Source organism: Aspergillus homomorphus (assembly GCF_003184865.1).
Source record: "Aspergillus homomorphus CBS 101889 unplaced genomic scaffold BO97scaffold_6, whole genome shotgun sequence".
Taxonomy (NCBI): Eukaryota; Fungi; Ascomycota; class Eurotiomycetes; order Eurotiales; family Aspergillaceae; genus Aspergillus; species Aspergillus homomorphus.
The window spans coordinates 700123-720761 of NW_020291892.1; the positions used below are offsets into that span (position 1 = coordinate 700123).

Consider the following 20639-nt stretch of genomic DNA (forward strand, 5'->3'; position numbering starts at 1 on the left):
TTCTTATCAACCTAAGACATCCCACTTTTTGTTTTCGATGCCCAGTGCCCGGCCTAATCAAACACACCTCGGGTCGGCATGTAGTCCGGCAGCTGAAGTTGCCATGTCGAATCGTTCTCCACACAACCAGCTGGGGAGAAAGATTGACACGGGAAGGATGATAAAGGAGATCACTGTACGTTTCTCTGGCGCCTAGTTCCTTATCTGTAGCGTATTACAACACTTTGATGATCATCTGCTCGTGCATCAAAGTCCATGACTCACTGCAATAAGCCTTTGCGCCCACCACAAAATCTCTCAGCATCATATTTGCTGATTGTGGACTAATGGTGTAGTTTTTGCGTGGCGCACACTGCTAAATGGGCATGGGTTGGTCATAGTGCATATTTTCCAGTGAGATTTCGTAGAGTGGACGGAAGTCATGTTCGAGTCGGTCAATCAATGGATCTTATATAACCTCGACGGTAGATTCACCCGTTTATAGTATGTGATGCTTGACGAAGGCCATCACGGAATTCGCTTGGTAGGTGAAAGCCGCTCCGCCCACCCCGGGATTCGGAAGCAAATAAACATCCGAACCCCGCCCGGAGCAAGATGCGGACGCCATTCCAACGAAAACCGTCGCAAACAAGCTGGAAAGCTTCACACGAGACCGAGAAATGGAATCCCGATCGAGAAGAGCGGCCCCGTACGGCCGCGCCTGCGTCAATTGCGCCCGCGCCAAATGCAAGTGTCTGCTGCGTAACAATGGCGAGGGCTGTGAGAGGTCAGCCAGCACACAGGCACCCTGATTATCCCCACTCTCACTCATAGCTCGTGATGCTCACCAGTGATCAGATGTATACGACTCAAGAAAGAATGCATTCCGTCGCCTACCGTGCGGCAAAGGCGACCGCGAGCCTCCCGCGCTGCGCGGCTAGAGCAGAAACTCGATGGGCTGGTTTCGCTGCTGCAGACTGGGGGTCGTGGCTTGGTGGATACAGGAAGGACTGAAGATGCAAGAATGGTTAGTGCTGATGCTAGTGTATCTAGTCAGCAGCCTAGCAGCCATGATACCATGGTGCCAACCTCCTCCTCCGATCCATATGCTCTTCCTCAGGAGATTGAAATCCCGCCAGGGGAGGCAGAGGCGTATGTGGAACTGTTCCGCACTCGATACCTAAACCTCCTCCCAATAATGCATATCGGTCACGATATCACCGCTCAAAAGCTTCGTCAGCAACGACCTTTCCTCTGGTTATGTATCATGGCCGTATCGTGCATCGATGGAACTCAACAGAACGTCCTAGGACGAGCAGTGAGGGAGATCGCCGCTCGGGAGGTCGTGGTGGAAGGACGCCGAACGCTCGACCTGTTACTAGGCTTGCTTTGCTTGATTGCATGGTATGCTTCCCTTCCAACCATAATACGAATCCTTGCTTATAAACACACACCCAGGGGCCATTTCCGCTTCTCCATGGGTCCTTTACTGACAGTGTTCTCACATCTCTGCACTGCAATGACTTTGGACCTGGAGCTGCAGAAGCGCGAACCAAAGAGCAGTCATATCCAGCATTTTGCGCCTCGCGCCGTGCCACCGCAGTTTCTAGGCAAGATCCGGGTTCCGGAATCGAGAACCAACGAGCATCGACGCACGGTTCTGGCTTGCTACCTGCTTACTTCCAGGTTAGTCTCCCTTGAGTGCCACCGTGCATGGAGTTGACATGGAGTCTACAGTGCGGCTACCTTCCACGGGAGGATCGAGAGTCTGACCTGGTCCCCATATCTTGACGATTGCCTAAAACTGCTCGAAGATGCGAACGAAGCTCCGGGCGACAAGCTGCTTGTCTACCTGATTAGATTCCAGTTACTCACTAGTAAGGTGATGAAAATTGCACTCCAGATCAGCGACACCAAAACAGAAGAAAGCACTCGGATCATCGGGCCCTACCTCGCTTCAATCAACGGCGAACTAACCGCCGTACGAGACCCGGCTCCCTCCCACATTAAAACAAACAGTACGCCTGCCCCCCGCATCCATTGACATATTCACAAAAGAACATAAACTGACCCTCAGACTAGAGATCTTCCAGACAATGGCAGCACACACCGAGATCGTAATCAACGAACTGATTCTCCTCCGCGTACATGACGCCCCGGTCTCCGCCGACCCCGACCTGCAAACCATCCACCATCTACTCAAATGCCTCGACGCAGTCAAATTGTGGGTGGCTACGATCCTCCAATTCGAAGCAGAAGATTATGTCGGCTTTCCGTTCCTGCTATGGAAGCAGTTCCGCACCGTCGTTCTCGCTCTGATCCGGCTGGCGTCCCTGGATGACCACGCATGGGACACGAGCTACGTTCGCCGGTCCGTCGACCTCCCTGCAGTGCTTGACAAGATCAGCCAGAAGTTAGAGCGTGAGATGAATGACAGCCCCCCGTCCCAGGGTAATGTTTTTTCCACATTCGTTAAAATGATCCAGGTTCTCAGATCCTGGTGTTTATCCGCATACACTGAAGACGAACCGACCAGTTCCGATGTCCAGTCCCCTGCTATCTTGCATGCAGGAGAACAACTGGGAGTTCTCGAGGATCAACCCTTGGATTATCATGAGTTCATACCTTTCGACGAAGATTTCTGGAACGTGGGCTTTCTCGGTTGGCCTTATATCTCGTGACAATTATACACCCATTTAGCTCAAAATAATCAACCCCTCATCCGCCTCAAGCTCCGGCTTCAAACCAGATTATAGACATTCCCGGGGGAGAACCCCCGGACCCCCCTTTCTTCCACCTTCCCAGCCCACCTCACCCCTATAAACAATGTATAAGCGTTCCGGGGGAGAACCCCCGGACCCCCCTTCCTTTCAGCCCCCTGGTAACCTCAATTCTATATCACTTGAAATCAGGACTCTCCTGCCAGCGGGAGGAGCCATCTGGGTTGCTGAAAGGGTGGTGGCGAAGCTGACGGTGCAGAGTCTTACGGCCTAGGCAGGGTGGATGCTTGATCCTGGCCGTGGAGGGAGGGTAGGTCTCGAGGCCTACGGCGGAGAGGTTCGTGAACTGTCTCATGCAAGCTGCGAGGGTGTGTGGGAGCAATTCTGCTTCAACTAGTTGGAGGTGGCTGCTAACCGCAGCCTGGTATGCCTCGTAATCAGTCCCTGAATTTTCCAGGACCCCTTGTAGCCTGGCTTGCTCGGTGGTGAGGATGCGCATGCCATGCTCATCACTAGCCTGGTGCAAGCACTCAGCGGCCATCAGTTTGGCCTGCACATAGGTATTGTAGTCCGTATCGTAGTGGCCTCGAAACACCTCAGGAATTAGCCAGAGTTCCTGGACGTGTAATCGGAAGACATCATGGGAGGCGATGGCTTCAAGTTCTCGCAGGCCATCGCGTGTGATGAGGACGCTGATGCGATTGACATGGCGGCTCACGAAGGTCGCCAGCGATTTGGAGTAAAGCGCACGACATGAGAGGCGAAGAGCACACCAGTCTGGTAGATCTAGATAGCACAAGATTGAGTCTAGGATCTCGTCGGGAAGAGAAGCAATCGACATCTTGTCTGCGTTGTATCTCTCGACGCTCGTGAGAAGAAGGAGAGAACGTAGAACCCGCATGCAAGGGGCAGGCGCTATTAACCTTTGTTTTTCTTGACAAGGGGGTTGAAGGAAAGCCAAAGGAGCGCCTGAGCCTCACCGCGTGGTTTTTCCGAAATTAAACAGCCTCGTCATCTTCTCATGCCAACCAGACTAATGCAGTCCTCTCCACGAGGCCATCCCGATCCCCGCTGCATGCGCCTCCACAGGCTGCCCATTGACATTAACACATGCACAGCCTTCATTACTAACACATTGGCATTACCCCTACAAACTCGAGAATGGCTCAACCAAAGATCTATTTTCTAGCCAATTTCCGCAGTCTAGCTCAACACCAAACAACACAAGAGAAGCCAGTGGGACAAGGCTCCAAGCTATAGTCCCCACCACCTATAACCTTAGCACCGATGACCACGAACCCCCTTCGCATTCCATACATCCATCTAATCATTCAAAATCTGCACCTAAATCGCCCCAGAACCAGGATTACTCGCCGTCTCAAACGCCCGAATCTCCTCCCCCAGCCGAAACTGATGCGAGACCGACGACTCCAGATCGACCAACCCGGCAGCCACGAGCGCCATGGACTTAGGGTAGATATCATGGTATCGATACTGAAACTGGAGATCAATTTACTTAGCCGACATGTGCATGAAGGGAATAATCCGAAAGTCCTTGCCACGCCGATGACGAGCACCATGCCGCCGAACCGGGTCGCCTGGATGGGTCACGGTTAGCACGCCATCTCCCCACCGGCACCGGCCCTAAACACTGGACTTCAGGAAGAAAAAACTCACATAAATCCCCGCATGCACACTACTCTCGATTCCAGTACACTCCGACACCAACTTCGCCTCTTGCCCCAGCGCCCGCACAATCCGGCCCCCGAGCGCATGCGCGCTCTCCCCGCGCTCTACCTGCAGCGTCCGCACGCGCGGAATCAGCTCGCGCGCCTTGGCGAGACGGTTCGCGTCCAGATCCGTGATGACGATGGGCGCCGCGCCGGCCGCAGATGTCGGTGGCGCGGACGTGAATGAGGCACTAGTCCGGGGCGATCTGGGGGATGGGGCATTCAACGAGACGGAGGTCGTTTGACGGGCTCGTGTGGATGGCATGGTTCCTTTGGAGAGTTGGGAGGGCCATTGTGTGTGATAGATGCTATGTATTCGAGATCTGAACAAGGGAACGTGATGTGGTGGAGGGAGAAATATTTATATCGGTGGTAGTAAATGGGTCTGGGTGTTTTGAGATGGTCGTCTGCAACTGCTGTAGTTGTTGTCAACTCGGCGTTGTCTCCGGGCTTCGCTTATGATCCGCTCGGAGTTAGTCCCGACCCATTCACGAGACAACTCCAGACCGGCTCGGTTTGTCTTTGGGAAAGATGTGAGGCAATGCAGGAGAATAGATCAAAAGGTTAATGCTGTAGGTCTGAGTCATGTATTATGTTGTTCTGCTCGCGCAGAGAAGGAAGCTTGTAAAGTTTGCGGTCCACCGTCGGAGACTATATATACAGGTAAGAAACCAGAAGAGCGAGATAAGTTACCAAATCCGCCTCCGAGATGAATCTGTAAAGGTGGACTATCAGCCATAGATTTGTACATGTATCTAAAGATTACGCAAGTGAAAGCAGTATATTGTCTTTGACTGGATGTATGTATGCTCTATATCTTGATGTTGATTCAAGATAGAAGAGGGCTATATAAACTTTTAATACCAAGCACATCACACGCATCGACACCGACAGTACCTAGTGGTTGATCTTTTCATACAAATACCAGCCACTTCCTACAACTACGGAACCTTGCTTCAGCGGTCGAGGATGAAATGCATGGACTAGATTAGACTAGACATGAATCTTACGCTCAATGGATACACGACGACAAGGTGATATACCAACATACTCAAAGCAAGACAACACACGTCATGTATTCAACCCACAAAGCGCGAAACAAAACAGGAATGAACACAGCAAACAAGACATCAAACACGGCCAACCAAGGCATCCAACCAACCCAGAACGCGGCGCAAACTCTCCAACGCCGGCGTATCACCCTCCGCCTTCCTAGACCGCTCAATATCCACATCCCCCAGCATGGCATCGAAGCCATGCGGCGCATCATCCGGGAACTCCGCATGAACCTGCACCCCAAGGCGACGGAGGGTCTCAGTAGCCGACAGACTAATAGTGACGGGCACGCCAACATCATTGCGACCATGCACGACCGCCGTAGGCGGCAGACCCGCGACGCGGCCGCAGGCGATAGCAAACAGCCCGCGCGCCTTCTCCGGCACGAGGTCCACTACCTCACCACCAGAACCGTCACGAACGCGGCCCGCCAGACCGGGCACGCCGGCCATGTAATCGGGCAACAGCGCTTGACCATGCAGGGCGGCGATCAAGCCCATGCGGGCGTCGGTGCTCGGGTCCGCGGGGATAGGGTATCCGGTCCGCACGGTTGCGGCGGGATCATCTTTTTGCTGGCCCGCGGCCCAGGCATCGAAGAACGGCCGGCTGTCTGACGGCGTCATGCCGAAGAAGTTGTCTACCGGGTGCGTGAAGTGCTCGTGGAGCGGGTCCAGCATCCCGTAGAGGAGGAGCAGGGCGTCTGGCTTGTGCTCGGCCTGCGAGGCGCTCGTCAGCGCCAGGTAGGCTCCGGCGCTGGCGCCGGCTGCGATGACGGGGCCCGGAGACAGGTGCTGCAGCGTCGAGGCTAGCGAGGTTCGCACCCACTGGTACGCGTCCACGGCATCGGCTACCGCGTCGTGCGCCGTCGTCTCGGGCAGGAGCCGGTAGTCCGGCGTCACGAAGATCCATCCCCGCGCTGCGCAGGCATTGACGAGCCAGTGTGGGAGGAAGGATTGCCGGTCGCCGACGATCTAGTTGGGGTTAGTGGGGATCGGGCAGGGTGGTGAGATGAGACGTACAAGGAAGCCGCCGTGGTAGTGGATTAGGACCGGCACGGGAGTGGTGCTTGCTTGAAGGGGGTAGATGATATCGAGGTTGAGGCTGAGAGACCCGGTTGTCTTGTAAGGAAGGGTCTTCATTTCATAGCCACTTGGCATCTCTGGTGGTGCCATGGTGAATACAGTCTTGATGTATTAAGGTCACGAAGGAAGAGGGATCTGAAGCAGCAGTATATGAGAAGAAATGCTTGGGGTGGGGATGACAAGAAGAAGGAAAAATAGAAAGATTGGGAAGATGAAGGAGGTTGCGAGGAGGAGAGCCTTTTATGTTCAAATCACTGGGGCATCCTGCACGTGAATAGCGTTTTGGACGGCTCTTACCAGGTGCAGCTACCATGCAGGTGTGAGGGGCTAAATGATAGGATACATGCAGTGCAGTCATCCCACTCGCTGGAGAAACGCCTCCACACTTGAGATACTGCGACTTTTCGGTGGAACTACATCTGTTTATAGTGGGAGGAGCCTGTGATCACCGCTAAACCAAGCTACACCCATTACCTCCGTTTGCTCCAGCCACTTGGAGCTGGACGCCATAGCATCTACTAATGCCTCCCATCCCATCCCATTGCCACTGCAATTTCTATGCACACGACAACCTAGCGAGTAACACAGACCACGAGCATCTCACAGACGAATCATCCAAGATGTCTATCTCAGACCACCACGAGCAGGAACCCGCCAACTCTCCACGCCACAGCGCAGCACGAAGAAGAATCATCTACGCCCAGCGATCCTCAGTGACTCTAACCATGACGTCTCTCGTGCTATGCGCGACAAATCGGTCCACCCATTCCAGTTCCGTCTTGGTCGGATTGCACAAGGCAAACTGGAAGTGAGAGAATAGATAGGCGAGGCAAGCATGGAGCTCGAGGTACGCAATACTAGCCACAAATCGTCAGCAACAGCTCCTCTAACCACGGTTCTCAACCCTCCTTGCTTAGGGAACGTAAACACGACGAGTAGCTTTTTCTTTCTTTCCATTTTTCAGGGAGGGCGGTTCGTACTTAACACCGATGCATTGACGCGGTCCCCTGCTAAAGGCCACATTCCACTTTCTCGTGGTCTCCGCCTCGTCTCCCAGCCATCTATCCGGGAGAAACTTCTGCGGTTCGGGGAAGATGCGTGCGTTCTGCTGGATGCTCAGCAGACTGACCGATACAGCGGTCTAGATATGTGGTATGTCGTTGTCAGTCCGAGCGCAACATAATTCATTCTAGGCAGTTGACTCTACTCACACCCGGGGGAAGAAAGATCGAGCCGTATCGCGTGCCAGGCTCAGGAACCAGACGAGGCAGACAGCCCGGCACTGGACTCGAGAGACGGAGTGCCTCCTTCACAACGGCGCCCTGTGGCGGAAGAGACAGTGTTAGCGTGAGGAAAGAAAGGCCTAAGCGCGGGCCATTTGTCCAGGTTCAGCATTAACGTACCAAATACGGGAGGCTCGCGATCTTGTTGTGATCGAAGTTGTCGCGGATGAAGGGCGCTGCCGCATCGAGCTCAGCCTGCAGCTTGGCCAGCGCCGTCGGCGAGGCCAACAGGTAATGCACGGCGCAGGCGGTGGTGTACGCCGTGGTGTCGCTGCCGCCGGCGATGAAGTTGAAGATGTCTTCCAGGGGATGAAGGACGGCGCGGGTCTTCTTGGTGTCGCTCGGGTCGATTTGCGCGTAGCGTTTCATGTGGGAATCCCGCTGGGATGCAACCTGCGAGGACTTTGCCATTCGGACATCCGTTGCCGCCCATTCTTCGCAGTACTAATGTGGTGTTGGCCGTTTGTTACGAAAGCAGTTCAAATATGCCAGTGCAACACACTTCACCCGGCGTGCTCTAGCAGGAGGGTAGGTCGCGAACGTACCTTGGTGAAGGTTTTAAAGGCAGACGCAAAAGCCCGATATCCGGAGCCTGGCACTAGGCTCAGGAAACCGGCCACGGACGGATACGTGAGAACTAGGTGTGGTCAGATGGTTGCAGTGGGAACGCGAGCGTGAAAGACTTACTTAACCAGGTCTTGGTCATCACCGTATCCAGCGCCTCCAAGAAGGGATGGTATGTCTCACAATCGAAAAGATTTACATCGTGAGAAAAGAGGATCCGCAGAACGATATCGGCCTAGTAAAGAAACTCGAATCAGAAGACAACAGTTCAAGGGTCAACAGGTACTGACACTCAGGGTGCGGAAGATTTGCAGAACATTCACAGGCTCCTTCGTGCTGAGATGTCGTCGCAGTTTGGTGGCACTGAACTGCAACTCCTTGAGAACACTCGGCGCCAGTTCGTCGGCAGACCGCGCCGAGTACAACGGGGCGATGTGGCTCCGATAGATGCGGTAGTCCTGGGGGTCGATCATGCTGTCTAGCCCACCGAAGTGTCGGTAGAACGAAGAATCCTTCGCCCACTTGGACCCGACGCAAAATACCCTGATTGGCCTGTGTTAGAAAGAGAAGAGATATAGGATGGGACCGAGCGAGGAACATACTCTTCGAAGAACGCTGGATCATTTATGTGGACATGATTCGGCCCGATGCGGATGATAGAGGAGTCTTTCGCAACTTCAGCTTAGTTTGATGGGACGGACGGGCATTCTCCTACTGTACTTGGCGTGAAAGCCTTCGAACTGCTTGGAGTAGCCATCTCCCTGCAGGAAATTGAAGTAAAAGGCATAGAGGTCTGTCAAGGCCGCGAGACGGGGCCCAGGTACGCGTGCCAATGGATGGAAGTACAGACGACGTAGGACGATGGTGCTGAGGGCCAAAACCAGAAGATGAAGAAAACCAGCAACAAAAGGCTTCTCAATCAGCGCATCGCAATACCAGGAAGAGATCGAGCTGCCTTCGCGAAGGCTCATGAGTAATTGAGACATTCTCACAGTCGAGACCTTGTGGGATTATTGATCCTTGCAAATGCAAGAAAAACGGCGTGAGGGAATGCTCAGCACATAGGGTTCTTGAGGGAGGGGGAGATGGGGGAGTCCTGGCACGTTTGGGCCAGATCGGCCTGTGTGGAGCTTCACAGAAATGTGATATCACGTCATATGCCTGTGGGCTGCGCAATACAGTCTCAATGTATGTCCGCGTTGCGTTTCACAATTCCCTTGCCACCAGATAAAGCTTGATGAGGGCACTTCTACCCCGGTCAGCCAGCCACTTAATATCGGCGGTAAAAGCAAAGAAGAGAGGAGAGCTTGGAAAATCTGCATCTCGGACGGTTTGGGCCGATCCCGCCCCGCCGTTAACCGTGGCTTCTATTATTTTATTGAATTTATTTTATTTTTTAATTATTATTTTTTTCCCCCATGCTGCACACAAAGTCACTCTTGGCATCATGCTGCAGCTGATCTGCGGGTTTATCCCAAACATGCATAGCGTACGTAGCCTATGAATTAGTCGATACACGTTGGCCGAAAACGTCTGACAATACCATGACCGTTCAATACATCCATACTATACTGTATTCCCACGCCCCCTCATAGCACCATCTATCAAACTACAGAACATCAAGCCCAGTTTCGAGAGCGCAAGACAACAACACCAGCGCACATCGTCAACTGCCTCACAGCCCCAGCATCCGCTTCATCTAAAACACACACACCATGACGATCCCAGAGTTTCCCAAGCGGCCCATCCACGCCAACCGACAGCTGCGCGTGATTTGCATCGGCGCCGGCGCCTCAGGCTTGTACCTCGCCTACCGGCTGAAGAAGAGCTTCACGGACTTCACGCTTCAGATCTACGAGAAGAACGCCGACGTGGGCGGGACGTGGTTCGAGAACCGATACCCAGGATGTGAGCCTTCCCTCTGAGTATATCAGTCGCAGTCGAGCAAGGCAGAAAGAAAACTGACAACCCCCGTTCCGTGTGTTCAGGCGCCTGTGATATTCCTGCGTAAGCTACCTGGCTTCAATTCCACTCTCCCGCTTTCTCTGCATAGGAAAGACATACTGATAAGGAAAAGTCACAACTACACCTACACCTTCGAGCCCAACCCGGCCTGGTCAGCCAACTACGCGACTGCGAGCGAGATCGCCGCGTACTTCGCCGGGTTCGCGGACAAGTACGGGCTCCGTGAGTATATCGCGTGTCAGCACGAGGTGGTCCACGCGGAGTGGGACGAAGACCGAGCGGAGTGGATGGTCCGCGTGCGCCGCAGCGCGGATGGAACGGTGCTTGAGCAACGGTGTGATTTTCTGATTAATGCGGCTGGGATCTTGAACGCTTGGAAGTACCCTGACATCCCCGGACTGGATACTTTTGAAGGCACCCTGGTGCATACGGCGCATTGGGATGAGACTCTGGATGTGGGGGGGAAGAGGGTCGGACTTATTGGTAATGGGTAGGAGAGTTTATTAGTTTGTTGCTGTGCTGTTGAGCCCTAACTTCGTGGCTTAGGTCTTCGGGGGTGCAGGTCCTGCCTGAGTTACAACGGTAAGCTGGCTATCACTAATACGCGTCCCATCGTTTGTTTGAAACTGTTCTGATTGGGAGTAGAAAAGCACAGCACGTCACGGCATTCATCCGCAGCGCCACCTGGGTCAGTCCGGCGCGAGGGATGGAATATCACCAATACACAGAGGAGGAGAAGAGGAACTTCCGCGAGAACCCCGACCAGCTCCTGGCAGTGCGCAAGCAAACGGAAGGGTTCATGACCTCCGCGGCGCTGTTCTCTATGTTCATCCAGGGCTCCAAAGCCCAGGAGGTGCTTGCGCAGGACATGGAGACCCAGATGCGCGCGAAGCTCGGCAGCGACCATGTTCTTGCAAAGTCTATCATCCCTGACTTCCCACTGGGCTGTCGACGGCCCACGGTGAGATCCCTTCCCCCTTGTGACACTTCCCCGGACCGCCCAGCGGGAACCAGGCATGAAGATTAAACACCAAGCTAACCCCCCCAGCCGGGGATCAACTACCTAGAGAGCCTCGGCCAGCCGAACGTGACCGCATGCCCCGGGCCCATCAAGGAAGTGACACGAACCGGCTGCATAGCAGCAGACGGCAGCGCGCACGAGCTCGACGTCCTGGTCTGCGCAACAGGCTTCGACACGACCTTCCGACCGCGCTTCCCGGTGCTGGGACGCGAGGCGCGCGATCTCGCCACGCAATGGGCCGACGAGCCACGCAACTACCTCTCGCTGGCGGCGCGACACTTCCCGAACTACTTCATGTTCGTGGGGCCCAACTGCCCGATCGGCAGCGGACCGATCATGGTCTGCATCGAGGCCGCGGGCGACTACATGGCGCGGATGCTGAACCGGTGGCAGAAGGAGGGCATCCGCAGCTTCGAGCCCAAGGCCGCCGCCGTCGACGACTTCATGACCTACAAGGACCGCTTCATGGCCTCGACGGTCTGGCACGCCCGCGCCGGCAGCGGCCGCTGTCGCTCGTGGTGGCGCGACTCCCGCTCCGGCCAGGTCACCGCGTTGTGGCCGGGGAGTACCGTGCACTACCTTGAGGCTCTGGCCACCCCGCGTTATGACGATTATGATGTCGATTATGTCGGTGGGAATCGCTTCGACTATCTGGGGAATGGGTTTGCGCAGCGCCAGCTCGCAGCTAACGCCGATCCCGTCTGGTATCTGCGGACGGCGGATGAAGGAGAACTGCTGCCGGATTTGATGAGCACCGAGAATGCGAAGGATCTGGGCAGTTTATTGCGGGACGGCTTTGAGTGGACGCCTGCTCAGGGGGCATAGCGCTGGGTCTGGTCTTACGTACAATACACCGGGCGGTGTTTGCCTTTCTGCTTGAGAAATGTGGAATTATCAAGACCTATTTGTATTGGTAGACCAGGAGCAATGTGTCGTGGTAGATCTAGACACGATGGATGTGAAATTGGCTGCCGTGCTCTACGTGCATCCTCTGCTTTTATAATCTCAGTTCAATTCAAACCTTCCACCCTCATAGAACAAGAGCACACATATCCTAGACAGTTCTGTGCGAGCTCCACACCTGCCCAGCCCGACGAAACGCCTCATCGGTCGAAGGACCATGCGATTGATCTGCCGCGCCCAACACGCCCGTTCTAACCAAGAACTCGACGTTCTTCCTAATCGCCGCCCGGACGTGTGACTTGTGATGGTCAACGCCAAGGTCCGAGAACCTCGCACCGCCCAACCGACCGTTGACCTCCTCAAAGACCTCACGCACCGGCCATAGGGGATGGGTGCGGCCGTCCACGTCGATGGCCCGCGTCACGCGCGACACCCACTCCTCATGCGGCACTGGCGTGAGTCTACGAGTGTTGTTGCCAAGAGCCTCGTTGACGGTGTCCCAGTACTCGGCCACGGCCACGCCATCGGTTATGTAAGTGATTGCGCGGTCCAAGGGGACCGGTGCGAGCGCGTTCCGCACGATTGCCTCGGCTACTCGCGCCGAGGACGTGATCCACAACATGCCTGTGTCCAGCGCCGCCTCGGCACTGTACGATTCCCCTCCCACCGCGGCCGCGGTGAGGCGCCAGAGGTAGTCGTCGACGTTGGGGACCCCTTCCTCCGGGGTGCCGATGATGAGGCCGGGCTTGACGACGGAGAGTCGTGGTCCGGCGAAGCGGCGAACCACCATCTCCGCCACGAACTTGCTTTGTCCGTATCCGCTGCCGCTGCGGATTACCGCGTCAGCCAGTGCGGTCTCGGTCTCGTGCGGATGCCACGTGTGGCCGCCGGAGACGTAGACCAGCTGCGGCCGGGCGGGTGAGGTGAGAGCCGCGCGGATCAGGTCGACGGTTGCATCAACGTTGACGGCGCGGAGGAGCTCGTAGCCCGCGTTCCAGTTCACTGCTGCGCCGGCGTGGATGATGGCGTCGACGAGCAGGGGAGGATTCACTGCTGTAGAGTCAGGGCTCTGGGGCGACGGGGGAGAACTTCCGCTCACGCATGCCCACTGTTCATTGCGGAGCCCTAAGCGCGGTTGGCCGAGATCCCCGGCCCAGGCTTCAAGCTTGGGGCCGTGGCGCTCTTCGGACCACCACCGCGCGCGTCTGGCGGCCTCTCTGCACCGTGTGGACGCCTCCTCGTCAGTCCGCGCCCGGACATGCACAATAACGCGGCGGACCTCGTCGCTCTCGCATAGTTGGTGCAGGATCTCGGTGCCGAGAAGGCTAGTACACCCGGTCAGGAAGACCACTCGACCTTGTGCTCGTGGCACAGGTAAGGGTTGGGCTAGGGCCAAGTCACGGTCCACAGTCTGAACCAGCCGCGCAACCTCGCCGGTCAGGTCGATTGACTGCGGCTTCTGCGTGTCGGATGTAGTATCTCCCGCGACAAGCGCTGCAAGGGAGCGCACCGTGGCTGTCCCGTCCAGCAACGTACGGACAGTGAGATTCACCGCATACGTCTGTCTCAAGAATCCGACCAAGCTGGTCAGTTGAATGGAATCCAGGCCAGCGGCGGCGATGGGGAAGTCGTGGCCTCGCTGCACAGGGGAAACGCCGCTGTCACGTTCCGACAAGCCAACAATCTTGTAGCTGATTGCGTGCGCGACTGTCTCGTCTGTGCCGAGCGCATTCCCAACTTCACTCTTCGCCTCGCCGCCCCAGCGCGGTAAAACCTCGGAAGGCGGCTGCATCAGCCAGGATTGAACTCGTTTGCGGTCCAGTTTGGCCGACAACGACCTTGGGAGGCGTTCCACAGTGATGAAGTGGTCAGGTACCATGTAGCTGGGGAGGACATTCCGGATCTTGTGCGTGATCGCAGCTACATCCACCCCCACAGTCGCAAGTTGGCGCATGGGAACAGGGGCCAAGACCGTGCCCTGCGATGTTTCTCCTTGGGCAGCCAACGACGACGACTCCAACACCGCGACAAGCCGCCGGGCAAACGGTCCGCCAGTGGTAGGACAAGCCACGACGACCGCTGACACACCAGCACCACCTCCGGCGACTAGCATAATCTGATGCTCAATCTCGCCGAGCTCGACCCGCTGCCCCCGAATCTTCACCTGGGTATCTTTGCGCGCTACAAACACCAGCGACCCGTCCTCCTGGTACCGGACGAGATCCCCGGTTTTGTAGAGGCGGTTGCAGCGGGAAAAGGGCATCCACCTGGGACGGGGGATGAATGCTCGCTGCGTCAGCTCGGGCTGGTTGATATAGCAGCGCGCAAGGTTGGCACCCTCGATTAACAGCTCCCCAACGGCCCCCACCGGGGCGAGAATCTGGTCATTCTCGGGGTCCACGACCCAGCACGCGCCCCCGACGGCGGTGCCGATGTTCGCGGGATGGGATACCACGGTGACGTAGCGGTTGGAGGCGCTGATCACGCAACACTCGGCGGGACCGTAGCCGTTGATCAGACGGACGTGGCTGGCCCACGTCTCCAGCGTCGTCGTCGTCATAGGCTCTCCTGCCAGACAGAGGGTGCGCAGGGTCGGCACTGAGGACGGATCCACGGTGCTGGCGAAGGAGGGTGTCAGGAATGCGTAATCCACCTCCATGCGGTTGATGGCGGCGGCGATATCATCCGCCCGCTCCTGGTCGGAGGGGACGCAGACTGCGCCGCCGTGGACCAGCGTGCATAGGATCTCCCCGAGGCTGACGTCGAAGGCGTACGAGGAGAATTGAAGCACGCGGTTCCTCCCCAGCGCGAGCCCGGCTCGGTGCGCCAGTGCCGCGGTGCAGAAGGCCCCGTGTTCAATCACGATGCCCTTGGGGGTCCCGGTGCTGCCGGAGGTGAAGATCACATACGCCGCATTGCCGGGTGAGACGGTTGACGAGAGCCGCGGAGGCTGGTCTGCCAGCCAGCGCTCCCAGGACGCATCCAGGACAATGGTTGTCGGGGCCAGGCTCGGGTATCTGTCGTACTGGGCTCGGGAGCACAGCAGAGTGGTGGCTTGGACCGTTTGTATCATGGTTCGCAGTCGGTTCTCCGGGGCGGAAGCATCGAGTGGGACGAACGCGGCGCCAGCCTTCAGCACGGCCACCATGGCCACAATGGTCCAGAGGGACTTCTCGAAGCAGAGAGGAATGTACGTCTCACACCCGACGCCGAGATTTATCAGGTATGCGGCCAGCTTGGAGGAAACCTGGTCGAGTTGGGCGTAGGTCATCTCGCCGTCCCACGAGCAGACAGCCTGCGCGTCGGGCTGTTGCACAGTTCGCGCCTCAATCAGCGCGTGCACTGTCGTCTCACTGCGCTCATCAATCCGGCTATTCCAGCGATAGATGTCATCTTTGTCGCGCGGACTGGCTAGTTCGACGTCCTTGACCGCGATCGTCCGGTTGGCGGACAGCTGCAACGCGACATGCTCGAACTGCTGCAGCATGCGCTTGACCGACTCCACGCTGATGACGTTGGAATCGAACCGCGCGTGGACGGTGGTACTAGTAGTATTGCTTGCGATCTCGATAACTAGAGCCCTGGTGCGGCCATCTCCGCAGAGCGGTACGTCGGTGCTGAGCCCACGCCGCATCGCCAGGAGACTCTGGAACCCGCATGCTGCGGCCGGACCTGGACCAGCGCAAGCAATGACCTGGCAGTCCTCGCTTTGACGGGCAAATATCTTCTGCAAGCGGCTCCGGATGACATCCAGATATTCTCCTACGGCCTCACCTTGAAGAGTCCGCACCCTGAACGGCAGTACAGGCCCGTTCAACGCAGCACCAAAGACAGTATCACACGAAGCAAGATAACGCGCCTGCAGTAGCCCCCAAGCCCCCAAACTTACCGCCTCAGTGGCGTAAGGCCCTGGAGCCTCCAGATTATCAGCGAAGGAATGCTGCAATTGCTGATCCAAGACTGGGACATAGGAGGTCGAAGGCAGGCGCGGGAACGTCGGCATCTCGTCTCCATCGCCGAACTCCTCATTCCAGAACGCACTGCGCTCCTCCTCTTGCCCAAAGCACGAGACCATCTCCGGGGCAAACTGTAGCATCTCGCCGATAGAGACCGCAGGGTCCTCGTGAAGCCGGCGGAGGATCCGGACGAACTGCGCCAGAATCGCCTGCATCTGGTGCTCTGGCACCACCTGGTCGTCGAATACCGCCTCCACGCGGAGTGCATCCCCGTCATACTGACAGATGACTGTCAGGCAGTACGTCACCCAGGCAAGGTGGTCGTCGTTCGACGACGTCAGTTCACGCAGAAAGGAATCATCGGCCGACGGAGGTCGCTCCGGTTGCACGACGAGGAGAGTCTGAAAGGCGCACGCGCGCGCCGCATCGGGCCCGAGCCGACGAATGTTCTGCAGGCCGGTTTGTTCGAAGGGGATCCCGTCGATCGTGTCTTTCTGGAGCTTCTGGAGGGCGTGCGCGATGCGGTCCTCCCGGGTGAGGACGACTCGCGAGGGCACCGTCGCGATGGTTGGCGCCGTCAGGTTCTCGATTCCCGGCACCGGCGCATTGCGACCTGACCGGACGGCCCCGAAGGCGATGTCGTGGCTGCCTTGCAACTGCGCTTGGGTCAGCGACCACGCGAGGCTGATATAGGTGCTGCTAGTGAAGGCTCGGTCGCCTGGCGGGGGGATGGTTGCGCTGGTTGAGATGGCGGCTTTAGGGACGGGATGGTAGGTGGCGGAGGGCAGTGGGGGAAATGCTGCTTCCCGAAAACCGTTTGTCATGGTTTTCCAGTATGCATCTTGGCCTTGCGTGCTGGTTATATACTGGATGAATGGAGTGAACGGTCGAGCTGGAAGGGAGAGCTCATTGTATGCGTCTTTGAAGCCCTGGAGTAACAACGGGAGCGTCCATCCATCATACACAGCATGGTGCATGTGTATCACCAACTGATGACTTACATCAGGGCTTTCTTCGGCTCGACAGATTGCAAGGTGCACCAAAGGGCCGCCCAGAACTGCTGTCAGTCCAGGTGCTGGTGCAGCTTCTACTTGCTTGGTCCAGCTAATCCGCTCCCGAACCACAACCTGCAGCATCCCATGGATGGTATCTGATACGACGATCCTAGTCCTGAGAATCGGACTGGCCTGTGCCAACCTCCCCCACGCAAGCTCGAGTCGCTCGAGGTTCAGACCTGCAGGAACCGCCAATGCGACCTCGGTGACGAATGACGGGCCCAAGCCCTGCATGGACAAGGCCATAAGACCTTCTTGCAGCGGCGTGCAGGGGTAAATGTCCTCAATGGCATCCGGATCAACCGAGCATTGGGCGGCACTTACCCTGATAACATGTTGTACGTCTATCGGCCCCAGCAGAGAAAAGGGCTGGGGAACGGAATCCGTCCAATCCGATCCTGACTGGAGGATCGAGGCAATTTCCCACAAGCGGGGGTGGTCAAAGATCTCTTTGACGGTAATCCTGTGCTTATCCCTGCGGGCTGCAGCAACCAGTTCCATGGCTGAAAGTGAGCTTCCCCCGCGACGAAAGAAATGATCGTCCGCCCCAATCTCCTCTCCAGGTATGTGTAAGACTGCCGAGAAATACCGCTGCACCGCCTTCTCCATATCGGTTGCTGGTGGTCGACGACGAGCCAGCCCTAGCTGGAACCGCTCCTGCTCTCTCTGCGTTAAAGCGCCGGCCAGTTCCCGCAGTCGCCTTCGATCTGTTTTGCTTGTTCCCGTCAGCGGAAGAGCGCGCAGCGGAAGGAAGACGGCGGGCACCATATAAGGAGGCAAGGCAAGCTGCATGTGAGACCGCGCCCTCTCACTCTGGCCGAGAAACTCGCCGGTGGGCTCTGCGAGGAGTGCAGCAGGGGGCTGTGTTGTGCTGTCACTTTGTGCTTGGGCGATGAAAGCGACGAGCATTGGCGGTCGTTGCTCTCGCGCCGGCGTGACCACCTCGGCCACCACATCCGCTGCTTCCGGGAAGCATTGACGCAGATGATGCTGGACCTCGTTGAGTTCGATGCGCTGGCCGCGCAACTTGACCTGCGTGTCCTTTCGTCCCACAAATCGCAACGAGCCGTCGGCCTTGTACGCAACCAGATCCCCGACTTTGTAGATCCGACGACCCTGGTGCTCCTTGTACCCACGAAACTGGCGCATCCAGGATGGCATGGGAATAAAAGACTGTGTTGTGGCATCGGGGTTGTTCAAGTACCCACGGCCGACAATGGGACCCTCCACCAACAGCTCCCCAACTGCCCCGATGGGCATCAGGGTCTCATGGTCCTGCGGATCGACGATCCAGCTGGCACTCCCGGTCGAGTAGGCGACCTCGCCCGCCCCGGGGTCTCCTCGTGGCCGGCGCCGGAGCGAGATGATCGGACACTCAGATGCTCCGTACAGGTTGATGACATGGACATGGTCCGTCCATCGCGCCAAGTCAGCGGCTGACAAGCTTTCGCCTCCAAGGGCCAGGGTCTTCAACGTCGGAACCTCGTGGGGATACAAGAGTCGGGCCACCGTGGGCGTGATAGAAACGTGGTTCACCTGGAATCGTTCGATCGTTCTAGCCATATCGCTCCATCGGTCTGTGTCGGAGGGAATGCAGACACACCCCCCTGCAATGAGGGTAATCAGGGTGTCGAAGATAGTCACATCGAAGGCGTAGGAAGCAAACTGGAAGACGCGGGAGTCCTCATTAAGAAGCAGGGCCTGGGTGTAAGGCCGCACGCTGGCGTAGAAAGTGGCATGTTCAATGATCACGCCCTTGGGGGTTCCCGTCGAACCAGAGGTGAAGACCGCATACAGCGCGCTGTCCGGGGTGACGGACTCAGAAAGCCCAGGCTTCTTGCTGTCCGGCTGCTCTGCGGGTTGCTGGACATCCCCGAGCACAACCACCTGAGGGGCCAACGCGCGAGCCACAGCCGCAGACTCGGGCGATGTCAGCACCACCTGAGCAGATACCTCCCGACAAATCTGCTGCAGACGAGCCGGAGGATGAGAGACGTCCAGCAGCACCATCGCACCGCCAGCCTGCATGACCGCGAGCATGGCCACTGCCACCCACCGGGACTTCTCCAAGCAGATGGGCACAAACACCTCGGGGCCTACTCCTGCGCTCACCAAGTGCGCGGCGAGGTCCGCCGACAGACGCGAGAGCTGCCGGTAGGTGAAGTCGCCATCCCAGGCACAGACGGCGGGCCTCTCGGGCTGTCGCACACACCGCGCTTGGATCAGCTCATGGATACACTGGCTGGTCTGCTCCGGTGCGACGGCATTCCACGCGTAGATCCTCTCTCGGTCACAATCCCCGAGGAGAGATTGGCCGCGAAGACTGGAATTTCGGTCTTGCATGAGACGCGCCACGGCGACGCAAAATGTCTCCAGAACCCCCGCCGCCTGGTCCTGAGTGAGCATCGAAGTTTTGCAAGAGAGCGCTGCCTCCGCCCTTTGAGCGTCAATCTCCAAGAGCAGGCCGTGCTTCAGATCCGTTCATTAGCATTCGTGTCTCCCTCACAGCAGAGACTTGTAGTACATACCTTATTTGGAACATCGTAAATCCACCCTTCCACCATCCTACGCTCCCTTTTCACCCCATCAGAGAGAGAAGATACAAACGCCAAACATGTATTAAACGGCGTCGTGCCAGCGCTCCGCGCAGAGTGCCCGCAGCCAGTCAAAGCGCAAGAGCGAACCTGCCGCAGTCGCACCCACTCGCCTTGAGCCTGCTGAACCAACTCCCCCGGTGCGAGGTCCTCTGGCATATTCAAAATGCAGATTGATGGTTGCGTGACCGGCTCCTCGACAAAGCCGAAAGAGACGGCGTCGGTCGCCGTGTATGCGCGCAGGACCAAGGCCCATGCCCCGAGGAGCACGGCGGGAACTGTCGCATCGACGGTCTGGCAGAGTTGCCTCAACTCCGGCTGCTGGATTACTGGCACTGGCGCGCGTGTTTGGAGCCATTCACCGGATCCAGGCGCATGGTCGTCGCCCAACGATGGGAAGTAGCAAGGGCCCGGATCGTGTTCCTTGTGCTGGTCGAGGCCATCGTCATCCCTCGCAAGACTTGGGAGTGGGTTCAAGCTCTGAGGATTCGTCGATTTGGACATGTTGAGATGATCAGAATATGTGGTTTGATCCAATGTTGTAGGTGTTTAGTATATATTCCTGTAATGTACAACTTCACTACAGTGTACTGCCGACTTGAACGGCATCGAACAACCCTCCGCCCGATAGAGAGAGAACAACAAGCCCCTTAGAAAAGAGCCACTCAATCAGGGGCACAGATAAGACGCCTCAGAAGCAACATCGCAGTGTTTGGCAATAGCAATAGCCC

At 57.1% G+C, this 20639-nt stretch overlaps 7 protein-coding genes across 7 annotated transcripts; 2 read left to right on the plus strand and 5 right to left on the minus strand.

The window, feature by feature from the left end:
• Positions 1-659: 659 nt before the first annotated feature.
• Positions 660-2660, plus strand: BO97DRAFT_463037 (Zn(II)2Cys6 transcription factor; the record flags this gene model as incomplete). Its single annotated transcript, XM_025699442.1, has 5 exons — positions 660-766; positions 838-1383; positions 1438-1665; positions 1717-1997; positions 2062-2660. The coding sequence occupies 5 exons, from the start codon at positions 660-662 to the stop codon at positions 2658-2660; spliced, it is 1761 nt and encodes a 586-aa protein (XP_025554340.1).
• Positions 2661-2877: 217 nt separating this feature from the next.
• On the minus strand, positions 2878-3540 carry BO97DRAFT_411944 (F-box protein; the record flags this gene model as incomplete). The annotated part of the gene is made up of 1 exon (XM_025696204.1): positions 2878-3540. The coding sequence occupies one exon, from the start codon at positions 3538-3540 to the stop codon at positions 2878-2880; it is 663 nt and encodes a 220-aa protein (XP_025554341.1).
• A 503-nt stretch (positions 3541-4043) lies between these two features.
• Positions 4044-4694, minus strand: BO97DRAFT_421979 (uncharacterized protein; the record flags this gene model as incomplete). The annotated part of the gene is made up of 3 exons (XM_025696751.1): positions 4044-4199; positions 4262-4297; positions 4377-4694. 3 exons carry the CDS (start codon positions 4692-4694, stop codon positions 4044-4046), a joined length of 510 nt encoding a protein of 169 aa, XP_025554342.1.
• A 740-nt stretch (positions 4695-5434) lies between these two features.
• BO97DRAFT_441187 (alpha/beta hydrolase) lies at positions 5435-6734 on the minus strand. The gene is made up of 2 exons (XM_025698143.1): positions 6505-6734; positions 5435-6456 (listed from the first exon to the last, which is right to left on the minus strand). Exons 1-2 carry the CDS (start codon positions 6655-6657, stop codon positions 5560-5562), a joined length of 1050 nt encoding a protein of 349 aa, XP_025554343.1. The 5' UTR covers positions 6658-6734; the 3' UTR covers positions 5435-5559.
• Positions 6735-7062: 328 nt separating this feature from the next.
• BO97DRAFT_385458 (cytochrome P450) lies at positions 7063-9416 on the minus strand. Its single transcript, XM_025693477.1, has 9 exons — positions 9130-9416; positions 9017-9080; positions 8705-8957; positions 8538-8649; positions 8396-8487; positions 7971-8294; positions 7779-7889; positions 7548-7708; positions 7063-7424 (listed from the first exon to the last, which is right to left on the minus strand). The coding sequence occupies exons 1-9, from the start codon at positions 9398-9400 to the stop codon at positions 7262-7264; spliced, it is 1551 nt and encodes a 516-aa protein (XP_025554344.1). The 5' UTR covers positions 9401-9416; the 3' UTR covers positions 7063-7261.
• Positions 9417-9894: 478 nt separating this feature from the next.
• On the plus strand, positions 9895-12404 carry BO97DRAFT_468675 (flavin-containing monooxygenase; the record flags this gene model as incomplete). Its single annotated transcript, XM_025699765.1, has 7 exons — positions 9895-9903; positions 10154-10322; positions 10403-10421; positions 10492-10869; positions 10926-10961; positions 11025-11340; positions 11428-12404. The coding sequence occupies 7 exons, from the start codon at positions 9895-9897 to the stop codon at positions 12223-12225; spliced, it is 1725 nt and encodes a 574-aa protein (XP_025554345.1). The 3' UTR covers positions 12226-12404.
• On the minus strand, positions 12276-20412 carry BO97DRAFT_463045 (amino acid adenylation; the record flags this gene model as incomplete). Its single annotated transcript, XM_025699443.1, has 3 exons — positions 12276-16162; positions 16193-19783; positions 19843-20412. The coding sequence occupies 3 exons, from the start codon at positions 20410-20412 to the stop codon at positions 12455-12457; spliced, it is 7869 nt and encodes a 2622-aa protein (XP_025554346.1). The 3' UTR covers positions 12276-12454.
• Between the last annotated feature and the right edge of the window lie 227 nt (positions 20413-20639).